The sequence below is a fragment of the Strix aluco genome, chromosome 11, assembly GCF_031877795.1.
Source record: "Strix aluco isolate bStrAlu1 chromosome 11, bStrAlu1.hap1, whole genome shotgun sequence".
In the NCBI taxonomy this organism is placed as follows: Eukaryota; Metazoa; Chordata; class Aves; order Strigiformes; family Strigidae; genus Strix; species Strix aluco.
Window position 1 is genome coordinate 19,689,622 of NC_133941.1, and position 22,368 is coordinate 19,711,989.

The 22,368-nt window shown below is 46.1% G+C and overlaps 1 protein-coding gene across 2 annotated transcripts in view; it reads right to left on the reverse strand.

Moving 5' to 3' along the window:
- Positions 1–22,368, reverse strand: part of RBM6 (RNA binding motif protein 6) — a 59,447-nt gene that overhangs the window by 11,015 nt on the left and 26,064 nt on the right. Inside the window, exons 7-11 of one of the 2 annotated variants that reach the window (XM_074836505.1) lie at positions 5,493–5,567; positions 3,755–3,815; positions 2,627–2,695; positions 1,249–1,497; positions 589–749 (exon numbers count right to left, since the gene is read on the reverse strand). In XM_074836505.1, the coding sequence (XP_074692606.1) occupies positions 589–749; positions 1,249–1,497; positions 2,627–2,695; positions 3,755–3,815; positions 5,493–5,567 (615 nt within the window). Of the gene's footprint in view, positions 1–588; positions 750–1,248; positions 1,501–2,626; positions 2,696–3,754; positions 3,816–5,492; positions 5,568–22,368 lie in introns of both variants that reach the window. The other variant, XM_074836504.1, reaches the window with a different exon arrangement.

Below are 22,368 nucleotides of genomic sequence, written 5' to 3' on the forward strand. Positions count from 1 at the left end.
GCAACAAAAAGCATAAACACATTGTTAGGTTCTCTGCTTGTCCTATGACTGTTTTCAGCAGCCATCTAGGGACTATATTCCCCTAGGGCTGCTAGACAATGTAACACTGTGGGTGCTGTTGCCCCAAAGTGGGTGTTTGGTGAATACCCTCTGGACAAATGCCAAAGCACAGCTATGGAGTCTGGGAGTCACCCAGAACTAGAAAATGTGAACCCTCCAACGTGGGACTGCCTGTTAATTAAGATTCTTGCCTTCTGCAGACGGAAACCATTGAATTCAAGTTCCCTGCAAACAAAATATCCGTGCAAGAGGTGTTCAAGTTTAGGAGGGTCTACAAAGAAACGTATCGAGGCAAGAAACTCACTCAGCATCACAGCTTGTGACAACAGACAGTCCTTGGTTCCTAAAGCCAGAGAGCAACAGCTGTATCAGATATTCCCTGTACCTAGCCAGACAAGCAGGAGAGAGGACTCACTCCAGGACAGCTGCCTCACAAGCACAGCTATTTCTTCTATTTCTGTGGTTTCTCTACTTCTACAGACTAGAGATGCCAACAGGGGGAGCATGCGAAAGCAGGAAACTACTTACAGCATGTGAATCCAGTTCGATGAAGCCATAGGTCTGCCCCATCCGTCCAGCCTTGTTCTTCATGATGCGCACGCTGGATGTGGAGAGACGCACGTATGGGGCCAGGAGCCCCACGATCACTTCTGGTGGGGTGAATCGAGTAATACGCTTCAGCATAATTGCTGGGCAGCACAATGAGGGAGGTGGCCAGGAAAGAAAAAGTAGTAAAAAAAGATAATTCAGATCTAAGTTTATTGTGACAGCACAGGCAAAACTAAATCCACTCAAACCAACAGCATGGCTTCTTGCGGTTGAGTCTGGAAGCCATCACTTTTTTCCTCTCCACTTTGGAAGATGCTCAGAGCACTGCCTCCAACTGCTAACTTTTCCTTCCCAGAAAACAGAGCAGAAGGTGGACCCCTCCTCAAAGGAGCTCAGCCCAGGGTAACTTCTGCTGCTGTGCTAACTGCACCATCCTGAAGCCGGCTTGCCCTGAACTAACTTTCCTAAAGGCAATTCACCAGCACTGTTGGAGCTGGACAGCCCACCCTTATTTGATGCCATGGATTTGCACAACATGGAAACAGCCTCCAGAGGTTTTAGTGAAATGCTGCCCTTTCTGCAGATGGCCTCACAGAGTGCAAGCAAGAGAAATCCAAAATTGGGCCCTGTGTCACTCACTTCTGCTTCCTCCACCATCCTGTGGTGTGGCTTCCTCTGGTTCTCTCTGAGAAGGCAGCTCCTGGTGCCGGTCCATGTCCCTTCTCTTCTCCTGCGAGGGCCGCCGCTCTCTCCCTTCATCTCTCTTCCTTGGCTCCTGTTCCTGAGGCTGACACTCCTGCTGTGGAGCAGGAACTGAGGGCTGGAGAGGCTGCTTTGGAGACTCTGGTTGTCCTGATAACTCCTGCTCAGGTTTTTCAAGCTTTGCCTCTGCTATCAGAGAGGAGAAATGGACTGGTATCACATACAGTGTTTCAGCATGTATTTTTCTTCTCCTGTTTTCTGGCCACTGCAGCAGCACCCCTTATAAAAGGCTAACCTGTTCTGCCCTTTGCATATCCCCATGTCTTAACACACTGCAGACACACAGTGTGTAAGGGACAAGCTAGATACTGCTCATGCTTCCACTGCCTTGTTTCATGTTGGGCTTCTTTACCTGACCTCTCCTGTCAGAGACAAGAGGCTTTCTGGTCTCCTTTTAGGACTGGCTTTTGCCTGGGAAAACGTGAATCAAGGACGGGTTTGATACGTTCATCCCACATGCAGAACAACCTGCAATGGCAGTGATATCCTTACTATGTCTGATGTATTCTTGAACACCCATAGCTGAGCAGTGTCAGCTAGTAACTGTCACCCTATCTCTACACTACAGGAAAACTGGGTGCAGACCCCTATGATCTCTAAGTGAAATGCATCACAATATGATCACTGATTTTGATCAGGTGCCTACTTACCACAGATGAGGCAGATATTATGTGGAAACACCCTGCTCCCCAGCCTAGCTATGCAATACAGAGAAGATAAATCCTATCAAGTTTCTGTGCTTGAAGGGCCTCTGAAGCATCTGGCTTCACTTCAAAAGAGATCGCTACCTGAGCTTCTAAAGCTGTTGGAAAGGGAAGACAAAGCTGTGGGGCTGAAAAGTCAGACATCACCAGCCCTGCACCTGCTGCTGAAGCCTCTTCCCACAAAGAGAAAAATGAGAGTGCAAGACTTGGCACAGCGAAGCTTCACTCCTCAGTGTCCCCCAGAGCACTTCCCCACTCTCGTTCTGTTTGGGCAGTGGGCAACACGGCAGAACACACGACGATTTTATACGTAAATGTTGGGAAAGCTGCACACTGACTTAAGCTTGGCTGTTAGCACAGCTCATGTTGGACAGACCTGTACTAATTTGTCTGCAGTTTGCAGCGTGCAGAGCTTTGGCTACACTTCATGAGCAGAACCTCACATAAAATTTGCATATGAAACCAGTCTGCATGTGCAGCTGCGAAAACTGCCCATGCAAATCACACAGACATAAGCACAACCCCGGAGATGGGGAGAGAAATTCTCTTACTGAATTCTTGCTCAGCTGATGCGTCCTCTCCCTCAGAACCACCTCTGGACTCTGGGCCTGCCCTGCTCCCTGTAAGAGAGGCATATTAAAGTTCATTTCAAGACCGTCAGTCACAAAGCACACAAGAACTCATGCAAAGCTGCAGTAATGACTGTATATGCCTAGAGAGTTGCTTTGTTTCACCCAGCAATTAAAGGATAGTCATAGAGAGGTTACCTTATTACATGTTTTTACAATCAACAGAAGCAGGTCAGTAAGGAGCATGCACCACAATCTGTCTTCACAGCATCTTAAAGGCTCTGTTTAATTTGCTCCTCGGCAGTTTTATTACAACCCACAGTTGTGTTGGGCCAGCTATGTGAAATCTGCCTTCATAATGCTGATGGAGGAGCCACAGTGCAAGGAAAGCACAACCACGGGGACAGTGCTTCAGTAAATAAAGAGCTCTGCATCAGCAGTTATTTTAATGCCCTTCTGCCTGGGGTATGCAGGTAAGAAATACAAAACATCAGAAGTCTGCTCAAAGATACAGAGTCAAAGCTCACAGAGTGCCTGGAATACCTGCTCATCCCAAAGAAATCAGCTCCTCAAGGGAGGGTGTTTTGGATCTCGTGCCCTCCCACCCAAAAAGGTGCAGAACTCCTTTCCATGTACTTCTTACAGTCAGCAAGGTGAGTTCAGCAATTCAAATGGACTCACCTCTAATCTGAGAGCCTTAAAAGAATAATAGTAAAAATGTGCAACTGCATGTCCCTAGGAAGGTGGGTTGAGGGGAAGCCATCTCACCTATGGCCAGCAGTACTAGCCCACAGTCCTGGAGGACACACCACCTGTAACTCCGTGGATGAAGGACAATGCCAGAGCAATAGGAAGGAAAGCCTTTGTGCAGTAAGACACCTCTCTATCAAGTCTCACAAGAACAGAGAACCTGGTAGCAACACAGCCACATGTAACATCTTTAGTGTGGACAGGGAAAAGGGTCTAAATGAAGCAAAACTAATAATCCTCCTACACAGTGCTCAGCTAGTCCACCAAGAGGGATGACACAGGGAAGCCAGAAGAGAAACTTACTTGTCAGGGCAGATGAAACTTTTAACCGACCAAGCACAGAGGACCAGATATACTCACCATCTCTGGGCAGCTTGCAATAGGAGCAGGAAGATCTGTAGCCCACAGTACACACCTTACACTGCAATGGAAGATGGACAGCATGAGGAAGTCATGTTTTAAAGGCAGTGGGTACAACCTACTCCAGAAAGCCAGACTCTGCAGTGCTTTCAGAAGGTAAGTAACAGCCACGGAAAAGTTACAGCGATAGCTTGAGACAGGATGGGTAATGGCCACAGGAGCCTTGGCTGGAATGGAATGCTCACATGGCTCACAACTGGGATTGCCTTGAGAACAGGATTTTCACACAACTTCTGAGCACAGATTTGTTCCCACCACGGAGGTACCTCAGAAGTCTTTGAGATGGGACCCTTCCTCCTCTGAAGTGACACTGGACCAAAAGGATGCATGCTAGCACCATACTGCTAGCTGGCATGTTGTTCCAAAGGATCCAAAGTTACCTTTGTGTTCTCTAATCTTAACTCACTTCCTAAAGCAGTGACAAAGACCTTAGCTGAGCTGAACTGTAGATACCGATGTAATTTGTTGCACAGGGAGAGTCAGTGAAGAGGTGTCTGCTAACCAAGAGGTAGAGCTGTACAGACTTGGATGGTTATCCCACCCAGAACCACCATGGAAAGAGCCAAGTGCCCCGTCTTCACAGGTCTCTCCAAACACAGCATTCCTAACTCTTCAAGCTCTTTGTAAATGCATTGCTTCTCTTTCACACCATTCTTTTTTCCTCTAACTGAAGCTCTGCAAATGCTCTGGGGCACAAGGAAGCTCTTTCAGGCCATGCTTATGCACAGCAACAGTAGGGACGTACACTCCAGCTGCTTCTCATTGTACTGAGAACTGTTGTGAAACCGCCGCCTGAAACTTCCATCTCTACTTAATCTCTGGAGCATTGGAAGCACAGACAAGGCGCCAAACAGCTCTGCTGGCAGCTGGAGTGCATCCAATCAGCCTGGATAAGGGTCTTTGTAGCCCAGTGTGATCCAATGGTCAAGGTGGGAGTCTAACTAGAACCCATCCCTTCCTGCCCTGCTGCAAGCTCCTGGTCTGCAGTCAGTGGGAATGCAGGCAACAACCCTGCCCTCTGCTCCAGCACTCCTCCCCAGCCTCCTGCAGCCGCAGGCGCCTCTTCTGGGGGAACCGCGGGAAGGGCATGGGAACAAAACTGACCCTTGGGCAACTGTGCCTCCCCAGACATGGGCCAGTTCCAGTCTGTACTAACCGCTGCCTGGACTTGGACTCATTTCCATGTTTCCTTCCCTGCTGCGCTTACTACACTCAAATCTAGATCACAGGTTCCCACGTGAGACAGAGGGGTGGTCTGCACTGTTAGGGTGGTGAAAGCTCTGGTTACCTGGGCAGTGACGACACTTGAGGTTACACCTGTGAACCAAAGTGAAAGCCTGTTCCTTTCTGGTTGGAAGAATCACTGCCTCATTTTGTTTTTTAAGAAGAAAGGCTCCACAACCTATTTTCCCCACGTTAAAAGGGAACCACTGCATAGGGACTTAACTGCTTTGTGCATAAAACACCAGCTACCTGTACCAAAGTAACATGCACTCACAGATGGCACCAAAAACAAGGCAGGGAAAACTACAGAAGTTTAGAAGAGTAAGAGCTTCAGGACAGGTATTACTCTTAAGGACCTTCAGCCACTGAGCGAGTATCTAACAACCTTCTCTGCTGCCACTGCCATGAGAGCCAGCAGGGGAAGCACAACACAGCTCTCTGATTGCATACTTACACGTTTGCAGCGCCAAAACTCTGGGCACGGAGTGTACTCAAGGGTCACTTCTTTGCCACCGATCGAAAGAGTTCCCTGTTGAGACAAGGGGGTAAATGACGAATGGACCCAGCACACACAGATTACTCAAGAGGCAAAGAAAGGGGTTAAAGCTCTGGTTCCTAAAGGTTTTACAAGTGAAACAGTGTGAAAGGGGGAGAAAGTCTCCTGGTTCAGTTAGCTGGAGCTTTGCCATGGAAGTGGAAGGGAAACTGCCTGTGCCTTGCTCTAGCACGGGGCCGCAAAGCTGCGTGTTAGCTCCAGAGGAACTAGACAGAAGAGGCTTTGCCACCTCCCAGGAAGAGCAGAGACAGAGTAACCAGAGCATGAGAGGGAAACTGCTTTAACCTGCTTTTGTCCACATATTAGAAAGGGGCAGCTGGACAGCCTCCTTCACACCAGCCACCCCCAGGCTGGCCTTAAGGCAGCTACTTAAGGAGGAATACAAGGAAAAATGCCACTGAGGTGAGAGAATTTTCATGCTTGGGTTAGTCTTCACGTCACTCATTGAAACCCTGGCTTTCCTTCAGAGAAGTATGCCAGCACATGGCAAAGCCACTGGCTCCGCAGCCAGCAGAGCTGCTGCTCTGCAGCCAGTCCTTGGTGGGGCTGGCCTCGGCACCTGTGCAGCCCCAGCAGAGGAGCTCCACTGCCTGCAAAGACACACTGCTTTCAGCTCCACGCATGATGCTTTGGAGAGATGTCAGGAGCCCAACAAATCCACAAGCTTTGCTGAAATGCAGATGATTTAAGGGTGAAATGAAGTCATAGGTGCAAGTCCCCCAGCTCCTGCCTGGAGCAGCCCATAAAAGCAGTGAGCAGCAAGGATTCCTGGTGGCTCTCGTCTACTGTGGACAACAAACCATGCCTGGGCATGCAGGACGCAGGCCGAGCTGCAAATGCATGGAGCCATGAGATATCTCATGTCACTGGAGGCACTGCCAGACCACGCAGTCTGTATTTCCCAATAGCACAGTATAAGACTTGGTGACAATAATCAGACTCAGACCCAGGTCTCCCAAGCCCCAGGAGAGCGGCTGCTCTTCTGGCCCATTGCTGGATGGTACAGACAGAAGTCAGGGAGCTGTAAATGGCCCCAAGCTATTTTGGGGACCTCTGGTGAGTCAGAAGCTTCGCAGGTACTTCGACCCAGTAGCAGAGTCACGTGAGAGCCCCCAGAGCAAACCATGAACATGAGAAAACAAGTTCCCAGAATTATTATTCACAAGTCACGATACACCCATGCATAAATTGCTGTGCAGAACGTGAGGGAGATGCTAGGGAATATGTAAAGTAGGAGGGAAGAGTTCATGGGAGGGAATCACTCAGCGGCGGTACAACAACAATACTTTAACCCCTACGAAAAAGCACAGCAGAGAAAGTTGGAGACCAAAGGCACTGCCCCATAAGGTCAGGTTCCACCACCTCCCCGCTGCACAGCCTGTCTTTTATGGACCAAGGCCATCCTGTCCTACCAGGCCTATATGCGTTGAACACTTCAGGGGTTTCCTTTCTGCCGCCCAGCTGTTCAATCACTGCTTTCCAGCATGGATTTGCCTTTGTCTCACAGAAAGTTGAGCCGTTCCTAGAGCTTGCTGAGGGCTGGCATGTGTACCCACAGCACAGTGCTGCAACCTCAGATGCAAGGAATCTCCTCAGGATCTATTCACAGAGTGGAGTATTGCCTACTATACACGTCTAGGCGAAGGTCTGCACCTTCTTTAAGGCACATGAGGGAACACAAGTGAGAAAGACAGGGAAATGAAAATCAAGGCTGTCCCACTGGGACTACAGGTCCCTCTGAGACGAACACGCTCCCTCTCCTAGGCAGGGCACCCATCACATCGCATCACGTCGCACACTCAAGGGATGGGCGGTGCCAGGAGAGCAGGCCAGAAACACCCATGTCTGCCTCAGGACCCACCGAGCACAGGCAGGGAGAGAAGGCAGGGTGCACATCCTCACGAGCAGAGCTGCGGCCACTCCGTGAGCCCAGGAAAGTCCTTGGAAACAGCAGCTCCTCAGCAGGCAGTTGCAGCCCTGCCTACGAGCTCAGGAAACAAGGACCACTAGATTTGAGGACACCTCCTCTGGTAGGGCAACTCATCCATCCTTCTACCAGCCATTGAGGATAAAGCTTGCCAGAAAACCTTAGGATTATTTTTGGTTTTATGGAAAATGGTTTTTAAGTGCATGTGGTGCTGGTCTCTACTGCAAATTCAGTTCTCGGAGACTGCAGAAAGTGTCACTTGCATAATTACTCCCTAATTTCCTTAACACCCTGCTGATTGCCTGCTCACTTTTTCAACAAGCTCTCTCTTACTGATTTCTTCTTGATAAAGTCATTTTCAAGGTTGCAATCATCATTTAACACTCCAAAATGAGTCCTTTATTCAGGACACACATTGTCAGGATTCACTTTAAATTCCTCATTCCCCCACTCTATTGCTAGATTACATCCCAAATATTTTCAGAACCTTTATCTTCTCTAGTCCCTGTTACTGCTTATTCTTTTTCATCTATATCTTCTTCCTTTTCTCTGCAAAATGTTTTGGATGATGCTCTAATTTTCAGTTCACCACTTTCAATTGAGCAGATCTTTGTGAAATCACAAAGATTTTCTGATAATTTCAGGAAGTATTTCTGAGAATTTCAGGGGTAAAAAAAAAAAAAGGGTAAGCCCAAGGTATGCCACATGTACTGCCTGGTACCCAGACTGTAACAATCTTCCATATTCGTGCATTTTATCCTGTACCTCTCTCACTGACTCACCTGCACTATGCCCGTTAATTCTCCTTGTGGATTTTCAACATCCTGTACCTCTGAGCAGCTTGGCCTTTTCTTTCTAAATCAGTATGGTACAGAAATGTCTCTCTGGTCCTCCCAGTCAGGAACCTCCCCCTCAAAACTAGCAGTAAACACACAGTTGACTCACCAGTGAAGGGTTTAAAAGGCAGCACAGCTCTGCAGTACTAGAACACTGAGCTCTCAGCCATGGAAATGCCTAGATTTCCAAGGGCATGAGCAGATTCTACTGTTTTCTCTGATTTGCCAAATTCATCAAAACAGAGCATCAGGACTTTACTGCTGGGAGCAATGATTTATGCTACTGTTCAATATCTTTCAAACACAGTTTTTTCACTTAGAGGTCTGTTGGAGACACAATAATGGATTCTAGTCTAAGTGATACAATTCAGTACAAGCCATTTCAGCTAAAGCTACTAAAAAATCTGCATTATATGGAATAATAGCTGATGGCCTAGTAGGTAAATATTACTGTCAGTAGACTCTGATTAACTGAGCAATCCCATCATCAGAGTGATGCCATGAAAGCATAAAGCCTGTTTGCAGAAAGTGCACACAGCAAGTAGCAACGCCTCAAAGCCCTTCATTGGGCAGGGACAAACCCCACAAGAACAGGTTACTTTAACAGAGGGAAAGAAAAAGGGAAAATCCCTTAGCCATGACATCCACAGGTGATGAAAACCTTCCAAAAGCACTTTTGAGACTGTGCGTCAGCTGGGCACAAGGCTTCGGCAACAAATCTGCAGTTTTACTAGAGCAGTTTCCAAGCTCTTTGTCCCCAAAGGCAGTTAAACCAGAAGCATTAAAAGAGTATCAGTAAGATCTGAATGGTAAAGGTAAGCCTAACTGTAAGAAAAAAACCAGACCACACTCCTAGCACATGTAATGTCCCCTCATGAGGCTGGTTTTAACTCATCTCTAGCTTAACCTCTTTGCAGTCGTATTACTTTCACAAGGAAAGAGCTCACCTCCTTCTCCGAACAGAGCAGAGCTAACTCACGTGGGCAGAAGTTGTGCGTGCTACCGAGTAGTGCAGGTACGTGAGCACAGATCGCTTTGATCACGCTTCCTCGAGAAGCAACGCAGCTACTGACAGGGCCAGGAGACAGACTGCTGCAGGTCAGGCATGGCACGAGTCACCCACTTCAGCTGCTTATCTGTCAATTAGCATTTACAGTTGGCATGCTGGTATTTTTCATGCTGCTTGACAGCCTTCTAATGATGATGACTGGGGGTTGAGGAGGGGGAGAACTTGCCAAAAAAGTATCTCTGTGCTCTCCAAGACCGAGATGACAGAAGAATACAAATCATCAATGTCAAAGTTTTTGCTAAATATTTCTCTGAAAAAAAATATAGAGCATCCAAGAGTGACCTAGAAAATCTGAAACGTGGAGTGCTTTTGGAGCACGGCACACTCCCTGAAATCAAACCATGCTTCTGCTTTAACTGAATTTGGCCAAACATTAAATCTTTCAGTAAAATCTCACTTCAGAGCCTCTTAACAATAAGCTGACAGCTCTCCAAGTATTCCACCCTATGGGTCACGCTTCAGCAGCTACCACAGGGGCTGCCAAACCACACGGAGACGTGGATGTAGCAACCAGCACCGCTGTGGATTGCTGCGGAGGAAGTGTGCTCCGGCTCTTCCAGTGGGATGGTAACCGCACGCCACCACCCCTGTCACAATAAGGCCACAGGTACCTGACTCAGTGGAATAGCAATTGTCATTCTCAGCTTTACAGATGACACACCTGGAGCAGCACAGGTCATTTCCGGAACAGAACCGAGGCTGAGCTCTGGAGCCCCCAAATCCACAAGGATTAATGAGTCAAAGTTTTCTCCTTTCTCCTTTTCTCCTTTCTGCTTCTCTGCTACAACCACAGAGCAGCAACCAAGGGAGCGCAGGAGGTGCCTGCACCACAAGCAAACCATAATCAGATCTCCTCCAGAGGCTGGCTCGTGCACAAAACCAAACACCACTTCAGCTAATTATTTCCTTACATTGTTCATACTTTGATTAAATGGAAAATATCCGTGCCACGAACTGAAAGGTTCTGGTATCCTTCTTGCTGAGTAATAACCAAGTCAGAAGACTGACATGGTTTCATATGTTAAAAATGAACTGAAAATATCATTTGCAAACAGATATATAATTGCATACAAAGATTATGACAAAAGAATGCTTACAGGCAGCACAGCAAAGCAGTCACATTAAAATATCAGAATTAACCTCATTTACGTGATGTTAATTCAGCCCTCTTATGCATGTTTACTATAATTAGGATGGTTATTCAAAAGTCATTATACATCCGTCATTTAAAAATTATTTAAACCTATTAATGACTAGTGTTTATTGCCTTGGGGAGCCTCAGATAACACCCCAGGAGGCAGCCTGGGAATACAGAGGGAGCCCACAGTCCCAGCAGCATTTCCTAGAGCAGCGAGCTCTCACCATCCTCAGGGTACTTTCCAGTCCTGGCCTCCACATGCACCGGATGGCACGGCACAGGGAGACAAGCGGCTGACAGCAGAAGTCAGGTTATCTAATGGTAACCACAAACCAGACTGCTTTCAAGTTCTTCCTCCTATTTGAGTATGGATTATAAATGCAAATTTGACAACACCAACTGCAACACAATGTAAATTACGTAATCGCATCCTATTTCACGGGCATGGTTCTCATCTCCGTAGAGAGGCTGAGGGAAGCTGGCAAGGAGAGCACAAGGCTCTCTCCCTTAAGGTATTCATCTTCAGATAAAGCAGGCGGACAGGGTCAAGCACCAAAGGTCCCTCTAACCCACACATCCCCAGCTGCTCGTGGAATTCAGGAGGCAGCAGCTTCCTGGGACAGAGCAGAGGGCCAACACCAAGACACTTGGGAGGATGAGAGACCAGCTGGATATATTTCAAAACAAGATCATCTCAGCCACAGAAACTGGCTTCTCATCCCATTTTTTCCATATGCTGAAGTTTTTATCTCCGAGCTCCTTGGCAGCTGCTGTACAAGGAACACAACTCTACAGAGCAACAGGCAGTACATCTGCTTACCTTTGACAAAAAGCAGATGAGAAAAGCTGTGAACCCACAAACTACAATCTATCTGTAATTAAACATTTAGAAAACAGAGCGTGACATGGAGAGATGAAGAAACAAGAGCAATCCAGCCTGCTGCAGAGTACTGCAGCAATCTGGCATTTCCTACAGGAACAGTAACTACAAGAAAATTCCTAGCATAGTGGGACTTTCCCCAAGGCTCTCAGCCCCCTTCTCCAGCTCCCCAAGCCATTTGCAGCTCAGGGACTTCTCTTTACTGGCCTGATCTATCAGTGTCCAGTACTCTACTGCTGAGTAGCTGACAGCCAAGGTAGAAGATTCAAGATATACAGGGGAAAAGGCTGGTCTGAGAAGTGGTGGATCCCCAAGGAATGGTTACATCACCAAGTGGATCCAAATAACCTTGCTGTATATTGTTATTACAGGTCTCTATCAAGACTAAGACTGAGATGAATCTTGCACAGACACTGTGTTAGTGGTCACCTGGAAGGGAGGATGTTTGGCTCCTGGGTGTCAGTGATGCTGTGCAGCTGAAGAGCATGTGGCAACACCCTGAAGCATTTAATAGTAATGCATTCATTTCAACAGTGATCTGATGCCAACCAGCAGGGCATGCCCAGGGCTTATGGTCTTCAAGGTCAGAGGAGGCCTAAGTCCGAAAGCCCAAAGATGTCATCATCAACACTGAGTTAACAGAACGTAACTTCAGGCACATCACTGATGGGCATGTTAAACAAGATCGGCACTAACACAGAGCTGAGGCATTAGGAGGATAACTTAGAGAATCCTAAAGATGTAGCAGCTAAATATAACAGATTAAGATGCTATATGAGGATTATTTTATCCTAGATAGCACTCAGTGCCTCTTTTCAAACTCCTTTCGCACAAAACCCGTTACCCACTTGCACTGGGACCATCCACCATAACACACAAGTTTCCATTTCTCCTTGCTCCCGGACAGCCCTCCTCAGGCCTCCCTTCTGCCTGGTTATCCAGGTCGTATGCCCTTTAGCAGAGGTGCCAGTCTGCATCTTTAAGTACCTTATTTCCACAGACACCCCATCTAGCCTGCTGAGACACCTCCAGTTTTCTTCCTACGATTTCTAAATTCCCTGGATACCAGCCATGTTCTTTTTAAGCAAGTCCCAGTATCTTTCTACAACTCACCTCCCCCCACTGACATCCTTCTTGCAAATATACACAGAAATTGCCTTTCAGACTATGCCAGCTCTCTACATTTTATTGCCTGAATTTTGAACTCCAATTCACTTCCAATTTAGGACTCTCAAAGTGCTTATCTTTTAAATACAGCATTTGCTTCACTTGTCAGCACACTCAGTCCTGCTCTGAGAACACCACCAAAACAGTTGGTACAGGCAAGCTCCCAATTACGGCTCCAGGAAGGATAACAGCGATGTGTCGCAGCTTGAGAAAACATGCAATGTGCCGAGGACTTCACATGCTCCAGGGCCAGCTTTGGGTGGTAGGTGATATGAATGGCTTCTGCATTCACTCTTTAAGGAGATTTCAACAAATCTTAAAGTTTTCTTTGATTCAGTGAAGCAAAGTAGACCTTTTACCTGCCACTGAAAGCCCTAACATCTCCCTGCCCGGCTAATTCTAACCTCCAGCTTCCTTCACCCCTCTGAAGAGGGCACCTTTGCAGATCAGCATTATAGGATCACCGGAAAAATGTGGAAATTTTAAAATGAAAGCCTTTCCTATACAGTATGAAGGGATCAGAAGAAATTTCTAGAGTTCAGACAGTGAGGGTCTGGAGGCATCAGATAACAGCTCAAACGGGGACAAGTTCTGCGCTCTGATGTTACTGGCCACACTCCCATTCCACAGCTAAAGAGAAGCATAGATGGTTAAGGACTTATTACAGGGTAAGCTAAGGTCATGCATGTGACCTTCTTTAATGGTTGGACTCGATGACCTTAAAGGTCTTTTCCAACCTAAATGATTCTATGATTCTATATCAAACATTTGTTTCCATGCCCAAAAAAGTATGAATCGGGTTGAATCCGCTATTAGAAAAGTATACTTAAACTATCAAAACTTAAGAGTATTTAAATATTTAGCATATTGAGTATCATTGTTCACAGATGACTCTAGGGAGGGGTCCACATGGCTCTGCCTTATCTATATTCCTTTCCTGATTCATCACGGTCTACTGGCTGGCCACCGGGTTTGAACAACAGCTGCTTCAAAGACTCCTTTGCTCCCATCACAGGGATTTCTCTCCCTCCAAAATGCTGCTCTAGTGCCTGGCCATATTTCTCAATACTTTGTTATACAGCCACCTTCTTCCTCAAAGGTCATCTCATCCCATAACGCTGTTAACAATACAGAGATTAAGCAGGTTAGCACAATGCACTAATTCACCCCAGGACCTTCCTGTGCATTTCCCCCAGGGATACTTTACAATTAGCAATGGCCATAAGGAAGTTGGGAGAACAATGAGGAAAGGCCCAGTTCCTTACTCATAGATATAAAGCACAATATCAAAACACTAAAGAGCAATCCCAACGCAAAATCATGCTGGAAAAAAGTCAGGCTGGAAAGCTTTGCCTTAAAGGGGTAAATTTATTCGTAGACAATTCAGCCGATTTGATTAAGCATTTAAAGACCCCACACGCAAATAAAAGTGTGTCCTTTTGCAGAAGCATGTAACCATGAGATTACACACCAATTCCAACATGTCTTGACCTGCGTGGTGAACAGAGTGCAGGATGTTCTGCACAGCAGCAAACGTTCGCCAAGAACATGCCAACTGCAACTGGGGAAGAGAGCAGTCCCGAGGCTCCCCCAGACAGATGTGCCTCCAAACTCACTTCTGCACCCACTGAATTAGAGCACCAGGAGCCTTCACTGGTAATGCTTTCTCTGCAGCCAGCACTCTGGCAAGCTCCCTGCAGGACAGCCTCTCTGCTGAAAGGGAAAAACCCAAAGACCCTGGGAAGAGGGAGAAGCTCTGGATGAAAAGAGGGTTTTACCCTTGGAGACTTTATTTCTCGACATCCCCAGTTTCCCAGTTAATGGCAAAAGTGGGTGCCTGATACTGACTCCAAAAGGGTAAGAGAAAGAACCCTGCCAGCTGCCAAGGGAAATGCACCAGCAGTGCAACGCTTACCTGTGCCATCTCAATGATGATTCTCAGCATGTCACCATGACCTTGAGGTGGCCTGTCCAAAAGCTAATCCAGATCCGTAACAGCCACATCTGGACAGAACCACAAGGCATCTTCAGGCTGGTGCCTGTACCAATTTCTACATCTGAGCAGGTGCTGCCTCTTAAGAGAGCTCTTCTCAGGTGATTTGGGAAACCAGTGCTTTAACCTCTTTGGTCAGTATTTGCCCAAGAAACCTGGCACAGTGTGAGAACAAGAGCTATCTGAACCCTTTGGAAGGAAATTAGTTTCTCCTGCCAGCCTGGCTTGGGTGTAACATAACACTAGTGGGTGTCATAGCTCCCCATAGGACCCAGCAGCTCCTCCTTTAGAGGGGCACTGAGGTTTAAGAGGTTCATACAGGCAACTGCACTGCACAACATCCAGGGGTACATCCACAGCCCTCCTTCCTGGCCAGTTCTTAGAACTGCTGAAGAAAGGAGCTTAGTGCCTTGTCAGGGTGCAGGAGGCAGAAGAAGCAACACTCCTATGTGAATATCCAGGCTCCAAGGCTCCGGTAGCTCTTCCGGAGAGTCTAGCCAGAGAGGTGAGTGTGCAGGTGATAACCTTGACACCGAGGAAGGAAAAGAGCACAATTCCCTGTTGGGTCAGATGTGCCCCAGCTTGGTTGAATTCCTAAGGGATTGGGAGGGGGAAAGAGCATGCACAGACATCTTAAACTGCCAGAGAGGCAGCACAGTAGCAGGTGGCTCAGGTATTGCCACCTGAACCTCTTGTGGGACTCTAATACCTGGGGATGTATCAAGCCAGGCAGCAACACGAGGCTCAGTACAGAGACTGGCCCGTGCAGACCAAGGGCAGACAGGCACAGAGGTGTGCAGCTGCTCCACCTCTCAGCAGCAAGCACTGGAGCACCAGAGAGGTGATGCTTTCAGCTGCTCCTCTTAGAACCAGATGGATCAATCATTTGCCTGTCACTAAGAGGTGTCTATTAAACATTCTGGAATTCACTTCTTACATTTAATAATGGGCCCAGTACACACCAGAAGGAACAAAACCAGACAAGCTAAATTAGTGCAATGGGCAGAGAAGCGGGCAGAGAAGCAGGCAGTGGTAGAGGACAAACACTGATCTCACATGGACCAGGCACAGAAGAACACTTTGTCAGGGAAAAAAAAAAAAACACAGACCACCTCAGCTCTCTCCTCCAGTGATATCACAAGTTGGGAAGAATCAATCAGGCTTTCAAAAACCTAGGACTATAAACAGTAAAATACCTTAGTCATCATATCATTACTGTACAGCTTCGTTCCGTGAGACAGCTTCTTAGTGAGACTTCTCAGCCTGATTTTATGTGTTTGAAAATACATCTTGGGATTCTGAGGACTTAAAATTACTTTCTCTGTTAACTCTGCTCCTGAGATCCTTGATGGAAAAGTACATCAAATGTTTGCTTGGGCTTTTACTGCCATCCTGGCTCAAATCGGGTACATGAAGCCCATCTGAATATTGCTAATTTTCTGCTAAGACACGGACTGTACATCACAAAACTAAGATTTCCCCTGCTGTCTACAAAAGCAGGAGATAATTACTTTCATCCTCTTGTTCTAAAGAAGACAGTTTCAGAGATTGAAATACTTAAATCTCATGTTTACAGCTTTATAGCATTGACCATCACTGAAAATGTAATTCATTACATGACACACTTGATTTTAGACCCCTGTCCTTTGGGGGATCTACTTCTGGAAGCTGTTTGTTCATCCTGTGGAAGACATAACTAACTGAACTAAGTGATGGAGATGCAGGAGGACGCTTGGATGCAAAATCTAGTGGTTGTCAAGGCATACACACAGTGCAACAGCATGGTAAAACAAACCTCGAGGCAGAATGCTACTTTACATCAGACACTTCACTGCGACAAGTCAACTGCACATTGTACAGCTTCGGCCACTGCAGAAGCCAAGAAGAACTTTCCACCTCCCTCCGCTGTCTCCTTGTACAAAATGGCTTCAGGATTTTCCCCCTCTGCCCTCTTCTGACAGCAACCGTAGCCCAAGATTCAGTAAGCTGGTCACACAGCAGTACTGAGAACCTCTCAGTTGCTGTGCCATTCACACATGTTGGGTTAAACAGGTTGCCACATATGATGCAAGAAGAAATTCTCCCCCTCTGAAACAAGAGATGATGGAAGTTTGTGCCTTTCCTCAGAAGCACAGAGGGCTGTTGTCTGCCAGCACCCTCAGTGCTCTTCCACCTAAGGTGTTTCCTTGTCCCACACAGATGTAGAATGACAGCAATGCTCCTGATCCCTGATCCTGTAGCATACAGTGTTTCTTGTGATCTCTGTAGGTATTAAAGGTTTAATAAGAGTCTTTAAGGTGCCCTGTGGCTTGCAGGGGAATGGGGCGGATAATAACTGTGTGCCCTTCTGTGTTAAATACCTGCTTCCTTGTTGACTGTGATTGATGGATAATGATACAATAGTCCACTCAGACATGCCAGCCCCCATTTTCCACTGTAATCATGTCTCATTTCTAGTCAAGAACATTAACAGCCCAGTTACAGTCAAATGGAAACAGAAATTCAGAAATAAAAGTTGCTGGCTGCCATAGCTTTGATCTTGCATCTTCAAACCTGAAACATCTGAATTTAATCTTGTACTTGTGTGAGTCTCATAACCTGAGCAGAAAATGGCAAAATCTGAGGTACTCTTTTTGAATGTACCCCAATTCAAGATAGCCAGACTTCCATGATTTACATTGAAACGGTCCAACACAAACTCAACTGGGAAGAAAACAGACTAAAATCCACATCTGAAGGGAATTTCAGCTCTCTCTCACTATCATAACCATAGTTATGCAAAAAAAATATATAGTTTCTGCAGAAAAACAGGTAGACCATCGCTCTTCTAAGGAAACAGCGCTTCTGCCTTCCTTAACCCCAGGGAGTGTGCAGTTTGACTTTTTTTTCAGCCTCTAGACTCAACCTTTTACCTTCCTGTTCCAGCAATTCAACATCAACAGTGCACCAAGGAATGGAAAAGCAACCACCACTGATAAAAGCATGAACTAACAGTCTGATGCTGAAGTTAACAAAAACACCCGACTCATCAAGTGAAAATTGCAACAACATTTTGGTGTGCTCCCACTTATCACAACAGTCCAGATGGAGTCTTAGTGCTATAATCTGGCTCATATGCTTGTAAAACATATCTGGTGTTCCCCTCGACATTGCTGGGATTGGGCTGAGAAGGACTGCCCTCTCATTCACAGTGGCAGGTCTTGTGCAAACCATTATGGCAAAACCGTGATAGAAAATGCTCTTGCTCTGAAAATGAAAGTTATGGTGTGCTCCCCAAGATGCCTTTATTCATATAAACTGAACCCATACATACAGACATTTCCCTCTCACTGCCTCTGTGCCTCCTTTAAGTAACTTCAATCATATCATCAGCACCATCCGCTTCTAAGCATACAGAGGGAATTTCTGATAGTGCATCTGCAGTTCTGTTAGTCACCAGCTTACTTAAAGGATGACTTCAAAAGCATCAAAGCAAACTAGTAGCATTAGTCCTATTAACTTTCATACAGGAGCTTGATCAAGGGATCTTACATCTTAATCCAAAATCACTTTCTGACCATGTACACAACCTACCGTGGCAACACACTATCTACAGCTCATTTATCATGCTCCTTTGAAGCACTCTGACACTCTACAATGATAAACAGCTTCCAAATGGTTACACAAGAATATACTTAGAGTTTCTACAAGATCTTCATAGAAAATCAACCACTCATGAAGGTAAACACAATAAAAAACATAAAATCTGTGAATAAGAGCAGCCAGCAGTAAAACATTGCTCTTCATTTTAAGGTGAAACTGCACCTATCTGTAGCATCTGTGACCAAGATCTCCTCATTGTCACACAACTGTTCTATTAACACATTAGGAGGAGAGGACCTGATAGCTACACAGACAGGGTAGCATCGGTATCCTGCATATGCATCCAAGGACTACTTCAAATTCTTTCTAGCTCAAGGCAAAATCCCACCTACAAACAAATTCAAAGGATGAGCATGCCAGACACTCAGGAAAATGCTTTGCGTGTTGACAGTGACTGAAACAAAGCTATTTCTTATGTGCTGCTCTGCCAATGGGTGCTCTACAATACAACTTTAGCCCTATGGAAGGGGCAGAGAGCAGACTTATCTGTGGTACATGTTTCACTTCATATTCACAAACAAAAGTTTTCAAGTACCCCCGTTTTTACAACAGTGAGGCTGGGCATGACCAGAGGTTCAGCTGCCCAACAGTGGTTCCTCACTTCGAGCCACCGGTGTAGGGAGCATCCACCCCCATGCACCTCTGGATGCTGCCCAGCGGCATGCGGTACCCAGCAGTGGTGAGCGATGCACTGCAAGTACTCGTGTTATCACTTCATATGATCAATCAGCCAGAGAGAACTGGACACGTATCTTGGCAATCACTCATGGATCAAGTTATTTAAACAAATTTCAGGAAATCGCAATTATTCCTTAACATTTGCCAGCTTGAGCTCCTGGCATTGTAACTAGAATGTCTATCCCAAAAGAGAAGAACTTGATTAACGAGGCATTTGAGATCTACAGGGAGAGAATGGATATTTCAGAGACACATCATCACACAGATTTGTTAATGTCAACCGGCAAAAAATCCCAGCAAACTCATAAACAGAACATAAATGCCCAGGGGCCAGAAAGAGAACAGTTTCATTTTAGAGAAGGGTAGAGAGGGATGCTTTACGTAGAACAACCTATTTATACAGCACCCCAAGTGAACTTCAGCACATGGAATATATAATTCTGCAATATACAGCAATATTCGAGTCCTGAGATAACCCTGCTGGGCCATACGTCCCCAGCAGCAACCAGAGATACTAAGGAAGTCCTGCTTAAGCATCTGCTGCATGCCCTAAGCAGCTCACCCAGAAGCTGTCCTCTGGGACAATCCCATTACAGAGCAGCAGTTCAGCAGCAGCAAACGCATACAATCCTCATCACACAGGTAAGGTGAGGCTGAAGGAAAAAAGGAGGAAGGAAAAAAGGAGAACAGGATTTTGGAATAAGAGCAGGGAGGAAGAGGAACATGGCAAGCTGGGATCGCACAAGCAGAGCAAGAAGATGCAGCTTCACAACTCTTCCAGTTAAAAGTGCACTTCTTTTAAAATACGTTGGTGAGCATGGTTTGCTTTCTGAGGCAAGGCAGGACAGAGATGCCAAGAAGGTGGCTGTAGCTTTTTTATCTGGGTAGGGCTAGAAAAAACACATTGATGGGCAGCTACCACTGGCCGAAGGAGGATTGTGTGAAGTCTTTGGCAGAAGATCTCTTATGACCTCCTGTGCCAACGGAAGAAAGACTAAGAGGATTCACACAGCTTGAAGAGATGACAGAAGATGTTGAGATGACAAAAGAGAAGAAGGTCCAGAAAAGTATTTTCAGTACCAGAATTTTTTGGCAGTTACATTTTAGAACAAAAGACACCCTTCTCTGCACAAGGAAGGTCTCTGTAGCATGCAGAGATTAAGTCAGCCCTTCCAAACAGAAAAGCAGCCAGTGCATTTATCACAACATCACTGCAGGATATACAAGTGTACACCCACGCGCCCGGCCCCGTCACAGGTCATCGCAGGCAGATCCGACTGCTTATTCACAGGCAAGCGCCTGCCCAGCACTAGGAGCCTCCCACCACAGACTTCCGCACAGATCTCAGAGGCTTACAACTCCAGTTAAATGATGGTTAAATGCAGTGATTAGTGAGACACAAGTGGGAATGAACAAATGATTGACTCAACATGTCAAGCTTCGGTGATGTAAGACCAGGGTGAGCTCATGACAAGGTCACACACTGAATCAGACACAAAAAAACCACCAAATCAGCTCTGCTGCCTGGAAATCCACTTATCTGATTACAAGGTGACTATGGAGGGAACTTTCCATAGGTCACAATTACTCCATAATGTGCATATTTCCCAAATCATTAGGATGTTTATAGAAGAAACACTGCCTAGGTATACAAGCCTTCATCTTCTCTATACACACACTCGAAGTGGAAGACTCCAAAAGGTTACTTCTAGAAATCCACACAATCAAAAGCAGGACAGGTTTAACAGGGGAAAAAAAAAATGAAGATGTGTGCTAATAATACAACCTGAGCAAAATCCACACACCTAATACACAATAAGAAAAGCAGAAGGCCATCTCCAGCACTCCTAGCCTCACATGCAAATGGAGTTCGGTGTATTCATGGACACACTCCATTGTCACCACCATCCTCAACTGCAGGTTAAAGCTGAAGAGATGGAGTGACGTTGTCAAGTAAGTAAATGATGGATACCAGACAGCCCGTGAAAATACACTTGAGGCAGGTGTCATCTTCCATTACAGGGGGCATTTTGCAGATTCTAGGAAAAAAATGCCAAACTCCACAACTTTCCTACCAAAAGGAAAACAATTATTTTTGATGTCTGGACACACATTTTCTCTTACAAATTGCAACACGCTCCTTGCACCACAGGCTTCAATAAATACTCCAAGGCTACAGGCCACCAGAGTGAATGCATTCTCAGGATAACCACAAGCTCCTTCTGTATTTAACTGGGAAGCCACACACAGTTGTGACTGGTTATTGCAAATGTTTTCAGGACAGAAAGTCCTAGGCTTTGCCTGCTTGTCACAGCATCTTGTGGATTTTAACACCAACAGCTACAGCAAAAAGCCTGTGAAGTCTGATCTGTACCAGAAGCTATGTTCACACTAAATGCAGAAAAGCACTGCAGTGTACGGATAAAAGAGGACAGGCTCAGAGCAGGAGAAACACACAGCTGATGCTTCCAGTTGCACGGTGGTGGGATGTGCTCAAGTAAAGTGAGCACCCACAAAACCCAGTAAGAATCCCTCTTACTCTCTCCAGCAAGAAACAAGCAGGGAACGGAGGTATCGCTGTGCTCAGCAAGCTGAACCAGGACCGCTCAGCACTGCAGGGGAAACTGCTCTCCAAAATGTGCTGGTCTCAGTACAGGAAGGTGCAAGAGCAAATCTTGGAACAACTGCTCTAGGCACATGCCTGGAGACCTCCACAATATTTACAAAGTATGTATTTTTAAAAGTTCATGCCATAGCTCTCCCATTTTTGCCCTCTTACTTAAGAAACAGGATGAAAGGATTACAAAGATGCTGGTTACCAGCAACAAAAGCTAGGAAATACTCACACTACCAGTGTTGTTGAGTTTGAGGCCTGAGAGGATTTGGAGACAATACTACATAGTCAGTCAAGACTAATAATTTGCTCCTAAACTTAAAAAAAGCTGCTTCTGTTTCCATATGTATAACGGCCAGCTCCACACCTCAGCTAAAACAGTAAAATATCCAGGCAGCAGAGACAGGATCTCTCTGTTTCTCCTCCTTCACCTGCCTTTACAGTACATGACAGTACTAGAAGGGTACTTCATTTCCCACCTGATTTTCTTGCACCCAATAACAAGCTGTGTTTCTTCTACAGGTGAAGGAGGAGTGCAAGAGAGAATTGGAGAACAAGAGCTGTGGGATGTATTCCCAGAGTTGACTCCCAAGAAGCCAGCCTGGTGGCCCCAGACGAACACTACTACACCATGGGCTACGCCAACCCTTAATGCAAAGAAAATGCAGTAAGATAAATGGCACACCACACTACAACCTTTCAAAATGAGAATAAAGGAGGGAAAGATTATTTAGGAGAAAACATGTGACTTAGCAGCCAGAAACCCCATTTTCTATTCGAAATACCTGTGCCTCCCCAAAGGAAAAGCAGCTCATCACAGACAGAAAAGA